The sequence below is a fragment of the Bos taurus genome, chromosome 23 (assembly GCF_002263795.3).
Source record: "Bos taurus isolate L1 Dominette 01449 registration number 42190680 breed Hereford chromosome 23, ARS-UCD2.0, whole genome shotgun sequence".
Lineage (NCBI taxonomy): Eukaryota > Metazoa > Chordata > Mammalia > Artiodactyla > Bovidae > Bos > Bos taurus.
The window spans coordinates 32,142,255-32,163,618 of record NC_037350.1 but is presented as its reverse complement, the minus strand read 5'-3'; the positions used below and the strand labels follow the sequence as shown (position 1 = coordinate 32,163,618).

The 21,364-nt window shown below is 40.9% G+C and overlaps 3 protein-coding genes and 2 pseudogenes across 12 annotated transcripts in view; 2 read left to right on the top strand and 3 right to left on the bottom strand.

The window, feature by feature from the left end:
* Window positions 1-21,364, bottom strand: part of SLC17A1 (solute carrier family 17 member 1) — a 240,792-nt gene that overhangs the window by 103,737 nt on the left and 115,691 nt on the right. Inside the window, exon 15 of one of the 10 annotated variants that reach the window (XM_024984029.2) lies at window positions 12,234-13,071. The exons of 8 other annotated variants lie outside the window; for them this stretch is intronic. The gene's annotated coding sequence lies outside the window, so the exon portion shown is untranslated. Of the gene's footprint in view, window positions 1-12,233; window positions 13,072-18,348; window positions 20,821-21,364 lie in introns of those variants that run through there. One more of the 10 variants, XM_059880727.1, reaches the window with a different exon arrangement.
* H2AC1 (H2A clustered histone 1) lies at window positions 4,444-7,086 on the bottom strand. The gene has a single exon (XM_015459992.3). The coding sequence runs from the start codon at window positions 7,031-7,033 to the stop codon at window positions 6,488-6,490; it is 546 nt and encodes a 181-aa protein (XP_015315478.1). The 5' UTR covers window positions 7,034-7,086; the 3' UTR covers window positions 4,444-6,487.
* Window positions 7,066-7,975, top strand: H2BC1 (H2B clustered histone 1). The gene has a single exon (XM_024984031.2). The coding sequence runs from the start codon at window positions 7,088-7,090 to the stop codon at window positions 7,637-7,639; it is 552 nt and encodes a 183-aa protein (XP_024839799.1). The 5' UTR covers window positions 7,066-7,087; the 3' UTR covers window positions 7,640-7,975.
* Window positions 7,930-11,212, bottom strand: H2BC2P (H2B clustered histone 2, pseudogene; annotated as a pseudogene).
* On the top strand, window positions 11,061-11,699 carry H2AC2P (H2A clustered histone 2, pseudogene; annotated as a pseudogene).

The window sequence follows — 21,364 nt, the reverse complement described above, 5'->3', positions numbered from 1 at the left end:
TTAAAAATTCCAAGTGGCTCTTATGGATTACATCATAAAATTGTTTTCTTCAGATTTCACAAATATTCTATTAAGGGTCGAACATAACCTAAGTTTTATAATGTTAGAGAAGAGTGAATGTGAATTTATTGTTTAAATTATTTTTTAAGGGACCCAAAGAGACATTTCACAAGATAAGACTAACTGGCAAGAAAAAATGTTGTGTGTGTGTGTGTGTGTGTGTGGCTTCCCAGGCGGCACTAGTGTAAAAGAACCTGCCTACCAATACAGGAGACGTTAAGAGACACAGGTTCAATCCCTGGGTTGGGAAGATCCCCTGGAGGAGGGCATGGCAACCCACTTCAGTATTCTTGCCTGGAGAATCCCATGGACAGTGAAGCTTTGGGGGGCTACAGTCCATGGGGAGAAGGAAATGGCAACCCACTCCAGGGTTCTTGCCTGGAGAATCCCAGGGACGGGGAGCCTGGTGGGCTGCCATCTATGGGGTTGCACAGAGTCAGACATGACTGAAGCGACTTAGCAGCAGCAGCAGCAGTCCATGGGGTTGCAAAGAGCCGGACATAACTGAAGCGACTTAGCATGCATGTATGTATACACACACACACACATATGAATGAAAATGTTCAGTCTCCCAATGATAAAAAGAAATCTAAATTAAAACAATAATATGGTAGCACTTTACACTAACACTTAAGCAAATCTTTAAGCAACACCAAATTCTTTGAGATCAAAATAAAACAGATATACTTTTATGCTTTGCTGTGGTTTTTTGGATGTAACCATTTGGAAGAGTACTTTAACAATATGCAGACAAAGCTGTAAAATCATGTACACTCTTTGATCCAATCCTATATCTAGAAGTAGTTTAAGGCAACACTCTTTGATCCAATCCTATATCTAGAAGTAGTTTAAGGCAACTATTTCAGAAGGAGGCAACAGCTATTTGCTTGTAGGTGTACATTTCAGCATTGATTGAAATAATGAAATATTATTTCAAGACCATAATCTTGAATGATTTATAGAAACTAAATAAAGAAGGGCAGGAAGGACATTTGGGGGTTTGGGGGCTACAACAAAAGACAAAAAACAAAAAGTGAATTAAATTCATGGAACTGCAAGTGTATTGATATGAGAACATAATGGGAGACCATGATAAGAAAAGAGCCCAGTGAGGTAGGCAGGAGCTAGATCCTATAGCTAAGCTAACAGTAGTTGAGAGATGTTGAGGGAGGTCATCAAGAAGATGTGACTACACCAGCTGACCCTTGAACTGGACCCAGGCAACTGGAGGCTCCTCAATCCTCCCCTGTCCTTGAAATGAACATTCTACCCACTGTCCCTGAACTAGGAGCTCCTTCAAGGATGCAGCCTTGAGAGAGTAATGTGTTACTAAGACTATCTGGACTATATTCCTGGCTAACCCTGTTAAGACTGCTATATAAACAAGATTCTGGTGGACAGGTGCAGGGATTGGCTTGTCTTGTAGCTGCACAAGACAAGCCTCGCACATAAGCTCCCTTGCTTATTAAAACTGCCACCCATTAATCTGGAGTGGTCCACTTCTTTTTTCAGTCTCTTCTTGCTCTCTGGCAAGGAAGGTCCTTTTGATGCTGAACCTGGACACTCTCCTCCATGAGAACACAGGTTTTTGCCTCTCCAATTCCAGAGACCATACTGGGCACTGATGTCTTACAAAGTCAAACTCAGCAAGCCTCTATCTGTGAATTATACTTCCTGTTAGAGTAATCAAACCAGTACTGAGGGGAAATACCAACTGAGAACCAGTAAGTCTACCGTCCACATGTACAATGGTCACTGTCAAACAACACAAATTGCCTGAGGGATGGGTGGTAAGGAAATAGGAGAAACTATCCAAGAACTGTACCAGTATCAGATCATTCTGATTATAACTATCAGTAAGAGGAGAAAACCCCCAGTCACCACTTTTATTTATCATCATTCCCGACTATTAGACAATTGCTTTAGCCAAGAAAGTTAACTATTGAAAATTATAGGAGTGACATTATATGATTTTCTTGCCTACTTAAAAACCTTAAGGAAAAAAAAGCTAGAAAATGTAAGTGACAGAATTCAATAAGAAAGCTAAATACAAAATTACAGTATAAAACAGTAAGTTTCTATCTATAAAAAAGTTATAAACATTATAAAAATACTTCTTTAATATGCCCCTACAATAAAATAAAAAAGAAGGGCACTGGGATATAAACCCCATTAAATATGTGTAAAATCTATAAGAGATTTGAAAAAATCAAGGGACATGTCACCTTAAACATATATTCACATTGTTTACAGATATTCTATATAACCTTTTAATTTCCTGTACTCAAATAGGACTTCATTATAATGGGAAAAAGTATTAAGAAGTGCATTTGAAAAAAGAGAACCCATAGGTTGATGCTGAAAAGTACAAAAGGCAACTTTTACCATTTGACAAAAAGTACTTACATAATGGTAGTCTTTAAAACCAGGAGGTAAAAAACAAAAACAAAAACAAACCCACCAAACATGAAATAATGCCTCACCTTACCATTAAAAAAAGAAAAAAAAAAAAAAAAACCAAATTATATCAGGCGAATAACTTGAATAGCAATGAGTCACTTTCACTTGCTCAAATGATAGCTAAGAACCACTTTTGGCCAGAGGACAGGGTTTTTAAAAGACAAGTATAAACAAATACTGTTCAGCATCAGGGAAACTGAAAATAAATAATCCTCCTAATACATTAATGTGTTAATTCCAACACATTGTTTTCAAATTCTCCTCTGACTACTACTGATGGACAGTGAGTGGACATATAATTCAAACTGGGCCAGATCCATTCCTTTGGAAACTTAAACTTTAATTAAATCAGTCTCTAGCAAAAGAACCTGAGACTGAAATTGACAAAATAGAGCAACAGCAGGAACCCCCATTCAAATGCTCTTGAGCAAGGCCCTAGGTGATAGCCTTCTGCTTTCTGAGTGGTTGATATAAGTAGGAGTACTATCCAATCAGAGTTGATCTGAGATACCTTATTTGTGGCTTCCCTGGTGGTTCTCACAGTAAAGAATCCACCTCCAATGTGGAGACCTGGGATCTATGAGTTGGGAAGATACCCTGGAGAAAGGAATGGCTACCCACTCAAGAATTCTTGTCTGGAGAATTCCACGGAAAGAGGAGGCTAGCAGGTGACAATCCATGGGATCACAAACAGTCGGACATAAGTGAGCAACTCAGCACAGCACAGCACATCTTATTTGCATTCATTTGCCTCTTCCTTTTATTCCAATCAGAAACTGAGTTTATTCAATGCCTTATTTGAATACACAGTATAGAAATAAGCTCTGTGGCTTTGCAACCTGCTATTTTTCTTTTCTCAAGGTAGCTGATGGCTGTGTCTCCTATTTCCCAGTCTTTCCCAAAGTTTGCTGTCATGGCCAAGAAAGGCTCCAAGTAGCCACCATTAAGATGAAAAGAAAGGCAAGAAGCACCAGAGATGTCACAGACAGTGCTATTACACTTAAGGTCCACAAGGTAGGTCTTAAAGCAGGTTCACCCCAACACTGGGATCTTTATGTGAATACTGAACTTGTTTTTGACTTTTGAGCACATTGCTGGTAAATCCATCTGCCCGGCTCATTACAATAGACTGACTATCCGCTACAGGGAATTCCAGAGAGCTACTGCCCGTTGATGCCTGGGGAATCTGCCAATTACACTGTGTGCAAGGCACTACGTCTTGTCACCAAATAAAACACCTATAAGAGAGCTTTTACAAGGACACATCTGAAAACCAGAGGTTCTTTTCAGAGCTACTCATGCTTTCTGCTTAAGAGTTGAGTCTACTAAAATTTCTTCATTTATGGGTTTGGGACTCTTCCCTAATTTAATTTAAAAAAAGGTGTTTATTTCTTTTTTCAATAAGCTTTCTAACTTGGAGTAATTTTAGATTTAACATAAAAGTTATAAAGATAGTTCCCATATACCTCTGTTTCCTCTATTGTGAACATTTATGCATTTGTCACAAGCTAGAGCTAACACTGGCACTTTACTGTGAGTTAAACTCTAAATTTTGTTTGGATTTCACTCAGTTCAGTCGCTCAGTCATGTCCGACTCTTTGCTACCCCATGAATTGCAGCACGCCAGGCCTCCCTGTCCATCACCAACTCCTGGAGTTCACTCAAACTCATGTCCATTGAATCGGTGATGCCATCCAGCCATCTCATCCTCTGTCGTCCCCTTTTCCTCCTGCCCCCAATCCCTCCCAGCATCAGAGTCTTTTCCAATGAGTCAACTCTTCGCATGAGGTGGCCAAAGTACTGGAGTTTCAGCTTTAGCATCATTCCTTCCAAAGAACACCCAGGGCTGATCTCCTTTAGAATGGACTGGGTGGATCTCCTTGCAATCCAAGGGACTCTCAAGAGTCTTCTCCAATACCACAGTTCAAAAGCATCAATTCTTCGGCGTTCAGCCTTCTTCACAGTCCAACTCTCAAATCCATACATGACCACAGGAAAAACCACAGCCTTGACTAGACGGACCTTTGTTGGTAATGTCTCTGCTTTTCAACATGCTATCTAGGTTGGTCATAACTTTTCTTCCAAGGAGTAAGCGTCTTTTAATTTCATGGCTGCAGTCACCATCTGCAGTGATTTTGGAGCCCAAAAAGATGAAGTCTGACACTGTTTCTCCATCTATTTCCCATGAAGTGATGGGACTGGATGCCATGATCTTCGTTTTCTGAATGTTGAGCTTTAAGCCAACTTTTTCACTCTCCTCTTTCACTTTCATCAAGAGGCTTTTGAGTTCCTCTTCACTTTCTGCCATAAGGGTGGTGTCATCTGCATATCTGAGGTTATTGATATTTTTCCCGGCAATCTTGATTCCAGCTTGTGTTTCTTCCAGTCCAGTGTTTTTCTGTCCCAGGATCCAATACAAAATAGAGTTGACTCTTGTGCAATTCGAGTTTGAATTTGTACGCAGATACTTTTCAATAGTAAACATTACAGTGCTATGCAATCTATCGTTGCATCTGTGGATGTGAAGGAACCTTGAATAGGGATGGATGCTGACTATAAATTATGTGCTGATTAATCCCCAGGTTGTTTTATATGGCATTTACTTATAATGTCTCCTTAACTGCTCTGGGCTGACAGTTTCTCAGAATTTCCCTGTTTTAATGACCCTGGTAATTTTGAAGACTCATATTCTAAAGAATGTTCCTCAATTTGGATTTGTCTGATGCTTTTCTCATGTTTAGGCTGAGATTATGGGTTGTTGGAAGACTAGATGAGTGAATTGCCCTTCTCAACACATCGTATTAAGAGCACACACAAACAACGTGGTTTATCACTTATGTTAACACTCATCATCTGAGGCAGTGTTCCAGGTTTCTGTAAAGTCACTGCATTCTTCCTGGCTTTTGCATGCTCCACTTTAAGTCTGGGGAGTTAAGTTCCAGCTGCTTGATGGAGGACCATCTATTTTATTTGGAATTCTTCTGTTTTGGAAAATTTTCACATATCCCTCATTTAAGCCAATCACATCAGCATTCTTGGATTTTAATATTTCATTTTAAAGTTTTTAATACCATGTTCTAAACATAATCTAGTTTTGTTCAATGTATCTATGAATTTCCTTTTTCCTTTTCAGTTTTCAAAAATTCCCCTTCCTTTTGTGCCCTCCTCAATCGCATGTCTTATCTACATACATTAATTCAAGACCTGATAGGCTTTTTCATAACTTGATTGTCCTTCATCAACATATGGAAGTTTACTTTCATCTTTTCTTACCCCAACTCTATACTTTTCTTTGTACCTGTCTTATGTGTAGCTAAGTGTCTAAATTGACTTACAAAAAAATAACCAGTGAATTTCTCCTTGGAATAGGGCAAACTGCTGAATCTTCTGTAAGTCTGACAATCGTTCGTTTGCTTTCCAATTTTTCTTGGTGTTTATAATACAGATCAAGTGAAGGCACTGTTTTGCAGAGGCTAAATCTCTTGAAAAATCTGACCAAAACTCTGTAATAATTTCAATGACACATCATGTGATACATTTCTACTTCTAGAGATACTAGTATCCCTCTCTCCCCCACATAATGCCATTAAGGTTTTTGATGGACATTACATTTTAAGACATTTTCTCGGCATGTGTTAAGTCAGAGATTGTCAAATACTTACCAAAATGAGCCATAAAAAGGTATTAGAAAGAAGCTTTGCTCCTCTTACCTGATAAGCATCTTGAGGGCCCACAAGGAAACAGCTTCACGGAACCTCAGGTATTAGAATGAACATTCAAATACTTTCATAGTACAAAATTTGTGGTTATTGGAGATTTTCGGCAGCCTATTGCTGGAAAATTGCAATTTACAGGCCCAGTCTAGGTCACAGCCCTCACTGATATATTTGAATGGCTCTGAAAAGAGCCTTTGGTTGCTGTCCTTTCACCAGATATTAGAATTGCTCACTAGCATTCTGCACTATGACTACTTGCTCTGTACTTTGTGATGGTGGCTCCCGGTCTTTTTGGGTAGCAGCACAGGCTGGATTTTGGGCAGGACGCAACCCTGAATAGTCACACCGCCCAGCAGCTTGTTGAGCTCCTCATTATGGATGGCCAGCTGCAAGTGGCAAGGAATGATGCGGGTCTTCTTCTTGTCATGTGATGCATTATCTGCTGATTCTAAGATCTCAGCCATTAAGTACTCCAACACCGCTGCCAAGTATACTGGCTCACCTGCCCCAACGCGCTCGGCACAGTTGCCCTTGTGGGGCAGGCGGTAGATCCTGCCCACGGGAAAGTGCAAACCTGCTCTGGAAGAGCGACTTTTCGTCTTAGCATGCGCCTTGCCATCTTGCTTCTTGTGACCCAACATAACTTTGCAAAAAGCTGGTGATAATGCATACAAAAACAGACTAAACTTACTGGACCTATTTATAGCCTGACGGTAGGTTGTGCTTTGCTTTCTGATTGGCTGATGGCCATCTAGCCAATCAGCAAAGCTCAAGCGAATTGCCTCATTTACATACATGACACTCCCAGGTATCCAATCAGATGTTGGCCTCTTGACACGTCACTTCAGTACATGCCTATAAATACCACTCTTTCCACCCACAAAACGTCTTTGATCATTCGGCATGTGGAGTTGCTCTTTCTACTGCGAGCTGTTCATACTATAAAAGGCTGTTTAAACAGTGAAGAGCTGCTAACGCTAAGAAGAACTGATAACACTGAAGAGCTGCTGACACTAGCCATGCCGGAGTTGTATTCAAAGGGTGCTACTATCTCCAAAAAAGGGTTCAAAAAAGCTGTCATTAAAACTCAGAAGAAAGAAGGGAAAAAGCGCAGGAGATGCAGAAAAGAGAGCTATTCAATATACATCTACAAAGTCTTAAAACAAGTTCACCCGGATACCGGCATCTCATCAAAAGCTATGAGCATTATGAATTCCTTTGTCACTGACATCTTTGAGCGTATTGCTGGTGAGGCGTCGCGCCTGGCACATTATAACAAGCGTTCAACCATCACATCCAGAGAGATCCAGACAGCTGTGCGCCTGCTGCTGCCTGGGGAATTGGCTAAGCACGCCGTGTCCGAAGGTACCAAGGCTGTTACCAAATACACCAGCTCCAAGTAAGCTTGTGAAAATAATCACTTTTCAACAACCCAAAGGCTCTTTTCAGAGCCACCTAATACACTTGAAAAAGCTGGGCTCACTTTACAGTAGCTAGCTAGTAAAGATCTGTGGAATACCCCGGTTCAATTCCTGGGTCCGGAATGTTCCTCTGGTGAAAGCGAAGGCTACCCACTCCCGAATTCTTGGCATTCCCTGGGGGTTCAGATGACAAAAGACTTCGCTTGCAGTGGGGAAGGCTTGAGTTCCATCCCCTGGAGAAGGGAATGGATACCTAATTAAGTATTGCCTGGAGAATTCCGTGGACAGAGGAGCCTGGTGGGCTACAGTCCTGGAGTTGCAAAGAGTTGGGACTGAGAGATTTCAGTGAGTACTAGGATTGATAGTTAAGTACTCTTCGGTTAAACACAGGTGTTACTGTGTTACCAGTGTCCTCAAAAGGCCCCAATAAATTCAGAAAAACTTGATGGTATACAAAAGTTTCTCGGAATAATAGGAAGACTATTGGGTTTTCGTTTCTATGAATGACTTAAAAAAAAACAAAAACAAAAAACTTTCTATGAAGGGCCCAAAGCTGTGCAGAGATCTAGAAAGGGAGTGTGATAAAAGGAACAGAATATTAACACATTAAGGGTAGCTTTCTTCCACTGTTGGTGCCTAAGGAAGTTGGGATCCTCTGGGCCAGCCTAACTCTAAAGGTAAGCATGTAGGCTTTTTTTGCTCTAATGCCACACCCTTATATGCTGTTTCCCTGCCCATTACCCCTGGAATGTGGGAATACTGCCATCACCTATATTGTAATCCAACAACCTGGCTACCCAAAATTGACTAGGAAACTGCATGGTTCTGGCAGGACGACATTGCTAACTCTTCAGGGCAAGTCACGGACAGGTGACTGTGAATTTTGTTGTTTACTTTGTTTTCCAAAAAAGTTTTTAAAATTTGTTTCCCTTTTCTTCAGTCTTCAAACATTCACTGATTGTGTGTGTGCATGTGTATGTAAGAAAGAGAGGAGGTCCTTACTCTCATTGTTTCCATTGTAGTTTAGTGAGGCAGACATAAGCACACACAGTCATTTCAGTTGACTATGAATGAGCGAGATAATTCAGTGCCTAAGGAAGGCTTTGTATTCTCTTTAATTTACTCTATAATACTTCTATCCAGATAGTGTGATGTAAATTTTGTGAGTTAAGGTTAAGCTAAACCTTAAGATTTGTTTAGTAATATGTGAAGTGTAATAGGCTGAACTATGTCCTGCAAGAAGATATGTCCAAGTCTTAACCTGATGCCTAAATGTGAGGTTTATTTGGAAATAGGGTATAGTTAAGAATTTTGAGATCATCCTGGTAAAATTTAGGGTATCCTTGTGAGAAAAGGGAGAGGGGCATCAGAGCTGCAAAGTAGAGGACCATATGAAAACTGAGGCAGGCAGAGGTTGGAGTGGTGCAGCTGCAAGCCAAGGAACACCAAAGATTGTCAGCTGCCACCAGAGGCCAGGTAAGAGACATATAAATAGAACAGACTCTTCTTTGGTGCCTCCACAAAGAACCAGCCCTACTGACACTGATACTGGGCTTCTTGGCCTTCAAAACAATGAAAATATATTTGTTTTATGTCAACCAGTTTTTGGTAATTGTAGCTGCCCTAGGAAGCTAATAAGTGGACTTTCCTAATGAGAAATTCATTCTGAAGAGATTAGTTATCATTTGACCCACTACAAATTCTTCAAAATTACACTAGAGGACTAATAGCAGAAGTAATGAGAGAAATTCAGTGGGAAGAAAAAAAAACTGATGATCAAGATGGTGTCAAGAGCAGATAAACTTGCATGAATTGAGTGGGATACCCCAGTAACTGCAGTATTCTGTGGCTGCAGAACTGGCTTTCCCCATGAAGGAATCTTAAAATCATTAGTCTAACAGCTAATGAAGATTCAGTTATCTGATCCCAACTGTATTGTTAGCAGAATTCTGCCATCTGATTTCTATGTCATCTGTCTTAGCTTTTATTGTATTTCCTGTGAAAGTCTAGTTGATCCTATATGAAAGTGACAATGAAAGTCGCTCAGTCATGTCCTCCTCTTTGCGACCCCATGGACTTACAGTTCTTGGAATTCTCTAGGCCAGAATACTGGAGTGGGTATCCTTTCCCTTCTCCAGGTGATCTTCCTGATCCTATATACATCCTCTCAAATTTCTAAATACAAACAATAAAATGTTAATTTTAATATTTTCCAGATGACATCACCAGACCAAGAAACTCAGGAACTTGAAATTTCAGCAGCTGTAGGGCATCTGACCTAATCCAGAATTTTCACACAATGCAGAAAATGCAAAGCAGCAAAATAGCCTTAATGCTCCCATATCAGACGTGGCTACTATCTTTCCAGTTTTCAGGCCCCTTTCACTAACACCCGATTTAAAACAAACTTGAAATAGACATACGAGAGAAGGTCAAGCCATGTTCCTCATGGCACTCAACCATAAAACCTCCATGAAAACACATTTCGAGAGCTCCTTTCTTTGAATGTCTTGAGATCAGAGACTTCACTACTAGTCACATGTGACTAGCAAGTTACCTGCTTAACCATATTACAGATGGGGAGTGAAATTAAACAGATGTTAATCATTTTTCACTCTAGTGATAAGAGCCTGCCCGCATATATTAACCAGCCAAACAAAAAGCCTACAGCCCTTTAGAAACTTAAGTGGCTCTTAAAAGAGCCTTTGGGTTTACAAAGGTCGTCTGATGGCCGAAACTTTACTTTGAGCTGGTGTACTTGGTGACAGCCTTGGTGCCCTCAGACACCGCGTGCTTGGCCAGCTCCCCAGGCAGCAGCAGGCGTACAGCCGTTTGGATTTCCCTGGACGTGATAGTGGAGCGCTTGTTATAATGAGCCAGGCGCGACGCCTCGCCTGCGACGCGCTCGAAAATGTCACTGACAAACGAATTCATGATGCTCATGGCCTTTGAAGAGATGCCCGTATCTGGATGAACTTGCTTCAGCACCTTGTAGATGTAAATTGAATAGCTCTCTTTCCGACATCTCTTCCGCTTTTTCCCTTCCTTTTTCTGGGTTTTAGTTACAGCTTTCTTGAAGCCTTTTTTAGAAATGGTAGTGCCCTTTGTAGTCAGCTCTGGCATGGTAGACGCACAACTCCTAGATGGCAAAAGACTGGCACTGACTCAACGCAACGGTGGTATTTATAGGTACGGCGCTCAGATGCCCTGTTGGGCAGCTCACATCTGATTGGATAATGGGTGTGTGTATGTAAATGAAGTGATTCCAGTAACGTACTCTGACGTGATACAAGAGTATCAGCCAATCAGATAGCGAATCGCAACCTACCTGAGACTATAAACAACCCCCCGCACCTGCCCTAACGGTAACATTTTCCGTTATAACCGGTCTGCATCTTTAGTTATGTCTGGTCGTGGAAGGCAGGGTGGTAAAGTATGTGCTAAGGCCAAAACCCGGACTTCCAGAGCGGGCCTGCAGTTCCTGTGGGCCGAGTTCACCGCCTGCTCCGAAAAGGCAACTATGCAGAACGCGTTGGGGCTGGTGCACCTGTGTACCTGGCAGCGGTGCTGGAGTACCTGATGGCCAAGATCCTGGAGCTGGCGGGCAATGTGGCCAGAGACAACAAGAAGACATGCATCATCCTGCGTCACCTGCAGTTAGCTATCCGTAATGAAGAGGAGCTCAACAAGCTGCTGGGCGGTGTGCCCATCGCACAGGGTGGTGTCCTGCCCAACATTCAGGCTGTGCTGCTGCCCAAGAAGACTGAGAGTCACCACCACAAGGTCCAGTGCAAGTAACACCTCCCAAGTTGTAAAAGCTAAGCAAACGACCTGAACGTCTGAAGAGAGTTGGAAAAGTACCAAACTGAAACCAAGGGCTCTTTTCAGAGCCACTTAAAATTTCTGAGAAAGAGCTTAGGTTTATAAAAAAAAAATCAAGTAACTGATCGACTAGCAATACAGAACTGGCCCACAAAGCTCGTGATCTTGAGTAAATATTTTTATATTTTGGGAATAGACAGAGGAGGCTCCTGGTGGGCGGGGAGTGGGGGAGGTGGTGGGGGGAGGTGGTGGGGGAGTTAGGGGAGTGGGCGGGTTAGAGATTCCATTCTCCTTGGGGAAAAGAGCAAGTTTTAGCTTAACCCTTTATGTTTGGAGAGAATGTCAGCCAAGCAACTAGCAAACCAACATGGATCACGGCAGCTTTTTCTCTCAAATGCCTTTTAGTAAGGGATTTCCAAGAGTTCTAGGATGATTCTATATCCTGAAAGCTGTGGACATGTCAAGCCAAAAAACGAGACGTAACTATTTGACAGGTAATTTTACGTGAAAAACAGTATAAATAGGTTGATTTCTTAAAGTATGGGATAAGATTTTTTATTTTGACATACCATTTTGATGGTAAAATACTAATATCGATATTACACTTGGTAAGTAATATGATTAAAACAGCTTTCTACCACCAATTATTCAGAAACAGTAGGCACTGAATTCAACAGATTTAACCACTGAAAGTGAAGCAAAATATTTTGTTGATCTGTAGCACTGCATATGAGTAAACACCCACAGAGACAACTGACAAACAGGAAAGCAGCCAAATTCAAAATTCGTGTATGAAAATGAAAGCATCTGTCAACTTAAGAAATATTTGAAACCTAAAAGTTGAGAGTTATGTTTTATTTGGTGGGACTTTTTAGGACTTCATGCCCTGGAGACAGCATCTCAAGTAACCCTGAGAGAAGTGCTCCAGGAGAGGAGGGGAGGAGCCAGGTTATATGGGGAGGAGCCAGGTTATATAAAGTTTTGCAACAAAAGGCATGTAATCTGAACATTAAAAATTATTAAAGGAAACCAGATATCTCAAGTTAAGGAAGTTAGCCCTTTTCTATACATGGGAAGTTGCAATGGTCTGGGCTCAATGAAATCATTCCTTTGATATATACCTCAGCTTTCTGGGGCCAGTATCCCATTTTCCCCCCATATCCTAAGCTTCCTCAGGGCTCACTGTAGGGTGTGGCTGCAGTATGATGGCTGTTAGATGGCAGGTATTCTTTCCTTCCTGAGTCCTCCTGCTGCTGCTGCTGAGTTACTTCAGTCGTGTCCGACTCTGTGTGACCCCATAGATGGCAGCCCACCAGGCTCCCCCGTCCCTGGGATTCTCCAGGCAAGAACACTGGATTGGGTTGCCATTTCCTTCTCCAATGCATGCAAGTGAAAAGTGAAAGTGAAGTCGCTCAGTGGTGTCCGACCCTCAGCGACCCCATGGACTGCAGCCTTCCAGGCTCCTCCATCCATGGGATTTTCCAGGCAAGAGTACTGGAGTGGGGTGCCATTGCCTTCTCCTGAGTCCTCCTAGGGCTCATCAACCATCTGTGGTGACTGCAACTGCTGATGACTGTGATATCCTTTGTTCTCTGAAATGGCAGGAAAAATTTCATCTCTCATATAAAAAATTTTCAGGGAGGGAGGGTCAAGAGAGAGGGGATACATGTATACTTACAGCTGATTCACATTTTGTACAGCATAACTAACACAACATTGTAAAGTAGTTATCCTCCAATTAAAAAATTAAGAAATGATTTTTAAAAATTTCCAAACACAACACAAAACAAACATCTACATGTTTATAACTTGAAAATTCCTTAAACAACTGCAAAGTTAAAAAGGTTTTGAACATTATTTTTGTCTATAAAAGTAGACCCAAACCTATACATAGAATTACAGTGTTTAAAAATTCTAATATAGTTTTTAAAAACCTATGTTAACATATTAAAAAATTCTGATGAAATGTAAGAGTTTATGAAAAATTATAAATTGCTTAAATTAAACCTAGAAAGCAGTGAGGACTAAGATAAATGGGGAAAACAAGTCATCAATGAGCCACCATCCTCAAAGATGAGGCTTCCAAGAGTGTGTTCTTCTACATTTAAGGAAAAGATAAATCTATGGCTAATAAAATGGTTCTAAATTGTGAAAAAAAAGTTTCATTTTATATTTTTGAAGAAATATGATAAAATTTAATGAAGAAAGCATGCTACTAAATGCAGTGCAATATAAATTTTAAATAATCCATAAACCTCCATTAAATATGAATAACTAACTTTGGCAACACATTAACAAGCTTACCAAACAAGAATGTAAGTCTGTTTTCAACACTGAATAAAACCAAACAAAGGGAAAATAAAGTCTTATGTTAAACTCAGGAGGCACTTAACATTTGCTAGTATGTTTAACTGAATAGTTTTTGTTTCTTAGTGGAAAACTAGTGATTACTGTTAGCAGACTTTTTCTTATCACTATATTTTAATATTATTCTGGACTATGTTAGACAAATCATTAAAGAGATATTAAGAGAATTCTGCTGTAGCAAAAGAAGGAAAATAAAATTAGGTGTCATCTTTCAGAGAAGGAGCTGTGGTCAAGTTTCAAAAAAATACCATTTCATAGGTCATTTATATTCAGTGTAATGTTACCTATAACTACTTCAAAATGCTGGTGTTAATCTCAGTTTGTGCAAACTGTTTTTTAATGAGTAAAATGAAATCAGGCTTCTTCGGTACGTGATAGCTGTTTTTCATTTATAATTTCAGAAAGCCACAGCAAATACTTAGGAAAAGAATTCATACTCCACCAGAATTGGACAGTGGAAAAATTGGAGAGAATGGGGGGTGAAAGATAAAAGAATCAGGTGAAACAAGGAAAAATGAGGCTTGATGCTAAAGCCTGAAGTGGAAATAAGTACCTCTACTTAAGTGGGTACATGAGGAGCTGAGGGGTTAAGTGAGCAATCATGCTCTAAACAGTCTACCACACAAAACAGGGGAAACTGCCTACTGCTGTGAGTACTGTCATACAACAGCTAAGCTGGGACAACAGCACTGATAGAATTCAAACACACAAATGTACATCCAATGCAGTAGAAAGTGCAAGTGAAAATCAGTCAAGTCCTGACTCTTCGTGACCCCATGGACTGTGTCCATGGAATTCTCCAGGCCAGAAGACTGGAGTGGGTAGCCTTTCCCTTCTCCAGGGGATCTTCCCAACCCAGGGATCGAACCCAGGTCTCCCCCATTACAGGCAGATTCTTTACCAGCTAAGCCACGAGGGAAGCAATGCAGCAGAGTGGGTTTCTTCTTTAAATTACAATTCACATTAAAAAATACACTTATGTGAGCAAAATTACTCTCAGAAATACACATGCACGCTAATAACTTTAAAAGGTTTTCAGAAATAATATGCCATTGCTGGAAGTGTTACAGGGAAGAGCCAATTGGCACTCCAGTTGGATCTGCTTCTTTCACTTTGTTTAACCTTTGATGAATTTTTGCTTCCCATTGCTTTTGTTCACTAAAAGGATACTGTTTATATGTAACGGCCTGCCTCAGGGAACCCTGTCCCTGGGCCTGAATTTTAAACCAAAGTGCCTTGTTCAGGACCCTGTACACCTGTGGATGTTTACAGGAAGGAAGAACATCACATTTGCTGTGCCAAACTGAAAGCTGTCACTTGAATTTGCTAGACAAGTGTGCTTGCAAATGAAACACATAACTCAAATAGATTAAAGAAAAGAGGGGAGACATTAAACATATTCTAATGAGGAACCCTGAGAACAGAAAGAAAAGCTACTGAGATTGAGCCCTTAGAGAGACTGGAATCTGAGATATAGAGACACAACAAAAACCCTGTCCAGCATGTCAGTGAATTGTTTTTGAACATTAATCTTGGCCCTTCATCACAGCAATCTTTAGTGAAATGAAATGGCCCTGTGTTTTTAATTATGGTGTCTCACTGAGATAAATACAGAATATGGGAGGCAAAGGATGAAATTTAGCAAAGAAATGGAATTTTTCTTTCTTCTAATGGTATTGATGTAGAAGATTAGATGGGCTCCAGGTTAGCCATCTACAATTGGCCTCCTGTTTCCATTTCATGTGGCATGAAGATGTGGGCTTCAGGCTGGATGCCTACAACCGTTAGCATTTCCTGAGACAAGAGATAGGTGGGCTCCAGTTAAGGTATTTACAATCAGCCTCCTGTGTGCCCTCTGAAATGGAAGTAACAACAGAAACAGGGTAAACAGCCAGTGTTCGTGTCTTGTAAACACCTTAAGGTAATAGTCATGGTAAGGACAAAGAGGGGAAAACTCTGTTTGAGTAAAGGATTAAGGGATCCTTGTCCCCCCCTCTTTTGGGACAAGGGAGACATTACACACGCACAGAAAGGCTCCTTGTGGGTCACAAGTCAAGGGATAATGCCAGGCCATAATAAGTCTTGCTCCTCCCAGAAACCTTCACTTTGAGATCCATCTTGGCTGAGGAGTGAGTGAACCCTAGAGGAGTGTCCCAGAGTAGGTCAGGTGTGAAAAAAGAAACCAGATAATTGGCTAAAGGCAGACAAAGACCTGGAAGAACTGCCCTATATAAATGACTTAACCGCCTCTTTACTGTGCTCCTCCTCACTAGGGAGGATGTCCACACTCTTTCTCTCCAGGGGTGCATCTCTGCCTTGCTTCTGTCCTAACTAAACAAATGATTTCTCTATGTGCTCTCCCACTTGTTGTTGTGCTATGTCCGTAATAATAAACTTTGTACCTGCATTTACAGTTTCTGCCTCTGGGATAAATGTATTTTTCACTGGGAGCAAAGATCTAGAGGAAAATAGCTTCTAGCCTTTAGCCCTTGCTGGTCTGGTGGCTAGGATTCCTGGTTCTTACCCAGGATACCCAGGTTCAATTCCTGGGCAGAGAATTAAGATCTTGTTTCATGCCACCATTCACTGCTGCCTTGCTGAGATCAAAAGAGGCAATTTAAAGACAAATTTAACACCAAACAAGGGGTGTGGCTGGCCCTTTGAGAGTATTTGTGGATCATTAGTACATTCTGATGGAGAAGGAAATGGCAGCCCACTCCAGTACTCTTGCCTGGTAAATCCCATGGACAGAGGAGCCTGGTAGGCTGCAGTCCATGGGGTCGCTAAGGGTCAGACATGACTGAGTGACTTCACTTTCACACATTGGAGAAGGAAATGGCAACCCACTCCAGTGTTCTTGTTGGAGAAGGCAATGGCAACCCACTCCAGTACTCTTGCCTGGAAAATCCCATGGATGGAGGAGCCTGGTAGGCTGCAGTCCATAGGGTCGAGAAGAGTCGGACACGACTGAGCGACTTCACTTTCACTTTCCAGTGTTCTTGCCTGGAGAATCCCAGGGACGGGGGAGCCTGGTGGGCTGCCGTCTATGGGGTCGCACAGAGTCGGACATGACTGAAGTGACTTAGCAGCAGCAGCAGAACATTCTGATGAGATCATCCTTTGGGGATGGTGATCCATTTTGTGGAGGAATGTTTCCAGTCCTTACCTCTACTGCCAGAATCCGTATAAAGGCAGTGAACTAGGTCAGTCTGTCACTCATGGTTCCTTTTCTTACCTCATGAGTCATTTGAAATCTTGAGATTTATCAGACCTGGATTACATTTAACTAAGTTTGGCTTCAAGCTCTTTCTACCTAGTAGGAATAAAAATGATACTGTCTTGTCTTTTCCATCTTGAATTTCACTTTCCTATATGGTCCAACTAAACCCATCAGAACCAATAATATATGACCATTATATATATATATGTATACATTATATATATAATTATATATATATTATACATACTAATGGCAAATAGCATGCTGCTGGAAATAAGAGCTAGCCTGCTGCATTCACTGAAATAAAACAATGGTATTAGATCACTGACAGTTTACCCCTTTAAAAAATCTGGCTGCAAAATTTGGGATTCCGCAAATGAATTGTCTCTCACCTTGTTACCACAGAGAAATGTTAAGTCTTACATAAGTTGTTTCATTCCTAACACCTTTCTTCTCATTCTCCTTTATCCCAACCATTCAGACTCTGTTTGGATTCTAGTTGGTACCTGTGTTCTTTCCGAGTAATCCAGGGTCTCAGAAACTCTCAAGGACCCCAGTAGGGTGTAAATCCAGTAACAAGTGTTCTTATAAGAGACAGAAGAAAAGGGACATAGAAGAGAATATTTCATGAAAGATAAAGGTAGAAATCGAAGAGATACAGCCACAAAACAAGGAACACAACAGACTCCTGGAAGCCACCAGAAACTAGAAGGGAAGCAGGGGACAAACTTTCCCTCAGAGCATCCAGAAAGAACCAATTCTGCCAGCACTTGGACTGGCACTTGGCAGAGTTTGGACTTTGTTCTGCCAATATTATATGGGTTCAAATTTCTGTTGTTTTAAATTATCCAGTTTGTGAAAATTTGTTAACAGCTACAAATGTGTAGAGAACTTCCAAAATTCAACAGTTAAAAATATCAAACAATCTAATTAGAAAATGGACAAAAATCATAAAGGACATTTCACTGAAAAAGATACACAGATAGCAAATAAGCACATGAAAAGTTTTTCAATATCATATGTCACTAAGTGTTAGTTGCTCAGCTGTGTCTGACTTTGCCACCCCATGAACTGCAGCCCACCAGGCTCCTCTGTCCATGGAATTCTCCAGGCAAGAATACTGAAGTGGGTTGCCAAGCCCTCCCCCAGGGGATCTTCCTGACCCAGGGATAGAACCCAGGTCTCCCATCCTGCAGGCAGGTTTTTTACCGTCTGAACCACCAGGGAAGGGAATTGTAAATTAAAACTACAATGAGATGTCACTATTATCTCACATCTTTTAGAATGACCAAAATCCAAAACACTGACAACACCAAACTCTAGGTGGGAGATGGAGCAACAGGAAAACACATTTATTGGTGTTTGTAATGAAAAATGGTATGGCCACTTTGGAAGACACAATTTCCTTTTTTTTCCTTTTAATTTTAACTGAAGGATAATTGCTTTACAATGTTGTGTTGGTTTCTGCCATACAACAATGTGAATCGGCCATTAAGTATACATAGGTCCCCTCCCACTTGGACCTCCTTTCCACCTCCGACCCCATTCCACCCTCTATGTTGTCACAGAGCACCTGGTTGAGTTCCCTGTGTCATACAGCAACTTCCCACTAGCTATCTATTTTACATATGGTAAGGTGCAGGTTTTAATCCTACTCTCTCAATTCGAACCACCCTCTCTTTCTCTCTCTGTGTTCACAAGTCTGTTCTTTATGTCTACAGAAGACACAGCTTCTTACAAGAGTAAACACTGGCTATTTGATCCAGCAATTGTACTCCTAGGTATTTATCCAAATGAATTTATATATACATTCATTCACATACACAAAATACTTATAGCAGCTTTACTCACAATTGCCAAAAATTGGAAAGTAAGATGTTATTCAATTAGGTGAATGGATAAATATACTATGTTATACCCATACAATGGAGTATTACTCAGTGATAAGAAGAAATGAACTATCAAGCTATGAAAAAGCATGGAGGAACCTTAAAGGCACACTTCTAAGTGAAAGAAGTCAGTCTAGAAGACAACATACTATATTGGTCCAACTAATGACATCCTGGAAAAGGTAAAACTATAGAGACAGTAAAAAGGTCAATGGTTGTCACGGTTTGATAGTGGGAGGGGGCAGGGATGAATAGGTGGAGCACACAGGACTTTTAGGGCAGGGAAACCACTCTGTATGATGCTATAAGGTAGATACACAACATTATGCATTTGTCAAAATCCATGGAACTGTACAACACAGAGTGAACCCTGATAAAAGCTGTGGACTGTAGTTAATAACATATCAGTAGTTGTTCAGTAATTGTAACAAATGTACCACACTAATGTAGAGGGAGAATAGGTTCATGTGAAGTCTCTGTACTTGCTGCCCAATTTTTCTGCTTTTAATCTAAAACTGCTTTAAAAAATAGTCTACTTTAAAAAGCCAATCCCAAAAGATCACCCACCATAAATTCAATTTTTGTAACATTCTTGAAATGGCATAAGAAACAGAATATATTAGTGGCCCAAGAGTTGAGGAGGGGGGTGGCAGAGAAGTGTCTGTGGGTATAAAAAGGCAACAAAAGGAATCCTTGTAGCAATGGAAATAGTCAATATCTTGATTATATCGATGTCAATATCCTGGTTGTGATATTGTACTCAGTTTTGCAAGATGTTACTGAAAGGTTGTTGCTGAGCTGTGAAAGACACTGCGATTCTTGGCTTCCAAAGGAGAAGAATTAAATCTAGGGCCAGTGACGAGGCTTGATTGCTCAGAACTTTTGTGTAATAAAGTTTTATTAAAGTATAAAAGAGATAGAGAAATCTTCTGACATAGACATCAGAAAGGGACAGAAAAAGTATCTCCTTGCTAGTCTTTAGCTGGATGTTTTATAGCTACTCAGTTCAGTTCAGTTCAGTCGCTCAGTTGTGTCTGACTCTTTGGGACCCCATGAATTGCAGCATGCCAGGCCTCCCTATCCATCATCAACTCCCAGAGTTCACTCAAACTCATGTCCATCAAGTCGATGATGCCATCCAGCCATCTCATCCTCTGTTGTCCCCTTCTCCTCCTGTCCCCAATCCCTCCCAGCATGAGTCTTTTCCAACGAGTCAACTCTTTGCATGAGGTGGCCAAAGTACTGGAGTTTCAGCTTTAGCATCAGTCCTTCCAAAGAACACCCAGGACTGATCTCCTTTAGAATGGACTGGGTGGATCTCCTTGCAGTCCAAGGGACTCTCAAGAGTCTTCTCCAACACCACAGTTCAAAAGCATCAATTCTTCGGTGCTCAGCTTTCTTCACAGTCCAACTCTCACATCCATACATGACCACTGGAAAAACTATAGCCTTGACTAGACGGACCTTTGTTGGCAAAGTAATGTCTCTGCTTTTGAATATGCTATCTAGGTTGGTCATAACTTTCCTTCCAAGGAGTAAGCGTCTTTTAATTTCATGGCTGCAATCACCATCTGCAGTGATTTTGGAGCCCAAAAAAATAAAGTCTGACACTGTTTCCACTGTTTCCCCATCTATTTCCCATGAAGTGATGGGACCAGATGCCATGATCTTTGTTTTCTGAATGTTGAGCTTTAAGCCAACTTTTTCACTCTCCACTTTGACTTTCATCAAGAGGCTCTTTAGTTTTTCTTCACTTTCTGCCATAAAGGTGGTGTCATCTGCATATCTGAGGTTATTGATATTTCTCCCGGCAATCCTGATTCCAGCTTGTGCTTCTTCCAGCCTAGTGTTTCTCATGATGTACTCTGCAAAGAAGTTAAATAAGCAGGGTGACAATATACAGCCTTGACATACTCCTTTTCCTATTTGGAACTAGTCTGTTGTTCCATGTCCAGTTCTAACTGTTGCTTCTCGACCTGCATATAGGTTTCTCAAGAGGCAGGTCAGGTGGTCTGGTATTGCCATCTCTTTCAGAATTTTGGGTGAACTTAACTCAGATGACCATTATATCTACTGCTGCAGGCAGGAATCCCTTAGAAGAAATGGAGTAGCCATCATGGTCAACAAAAGAGTCCGAAATGCAGTACTTGGATGCAATCTCAAAAACGAAAGAATGATCTCTGTTTGTTTCCAAGGCAAACCATTTAATATCACAGTAATCCAAGCCCATGCCCCAACCAGTAACGCTGAAGAAGCTGAAGTTGAACGGTTCTATGAAGACCTCCAAGACTTTTTAGAACTAACACCCAAAAAAGACGTCCTTTTCATTATAGGGGACTGGAATGCAAAAGTAGGAAGTCAAGAAACACCTGGGGTAACAGGCAAATTTGGGCTTGGAATATGGAATGA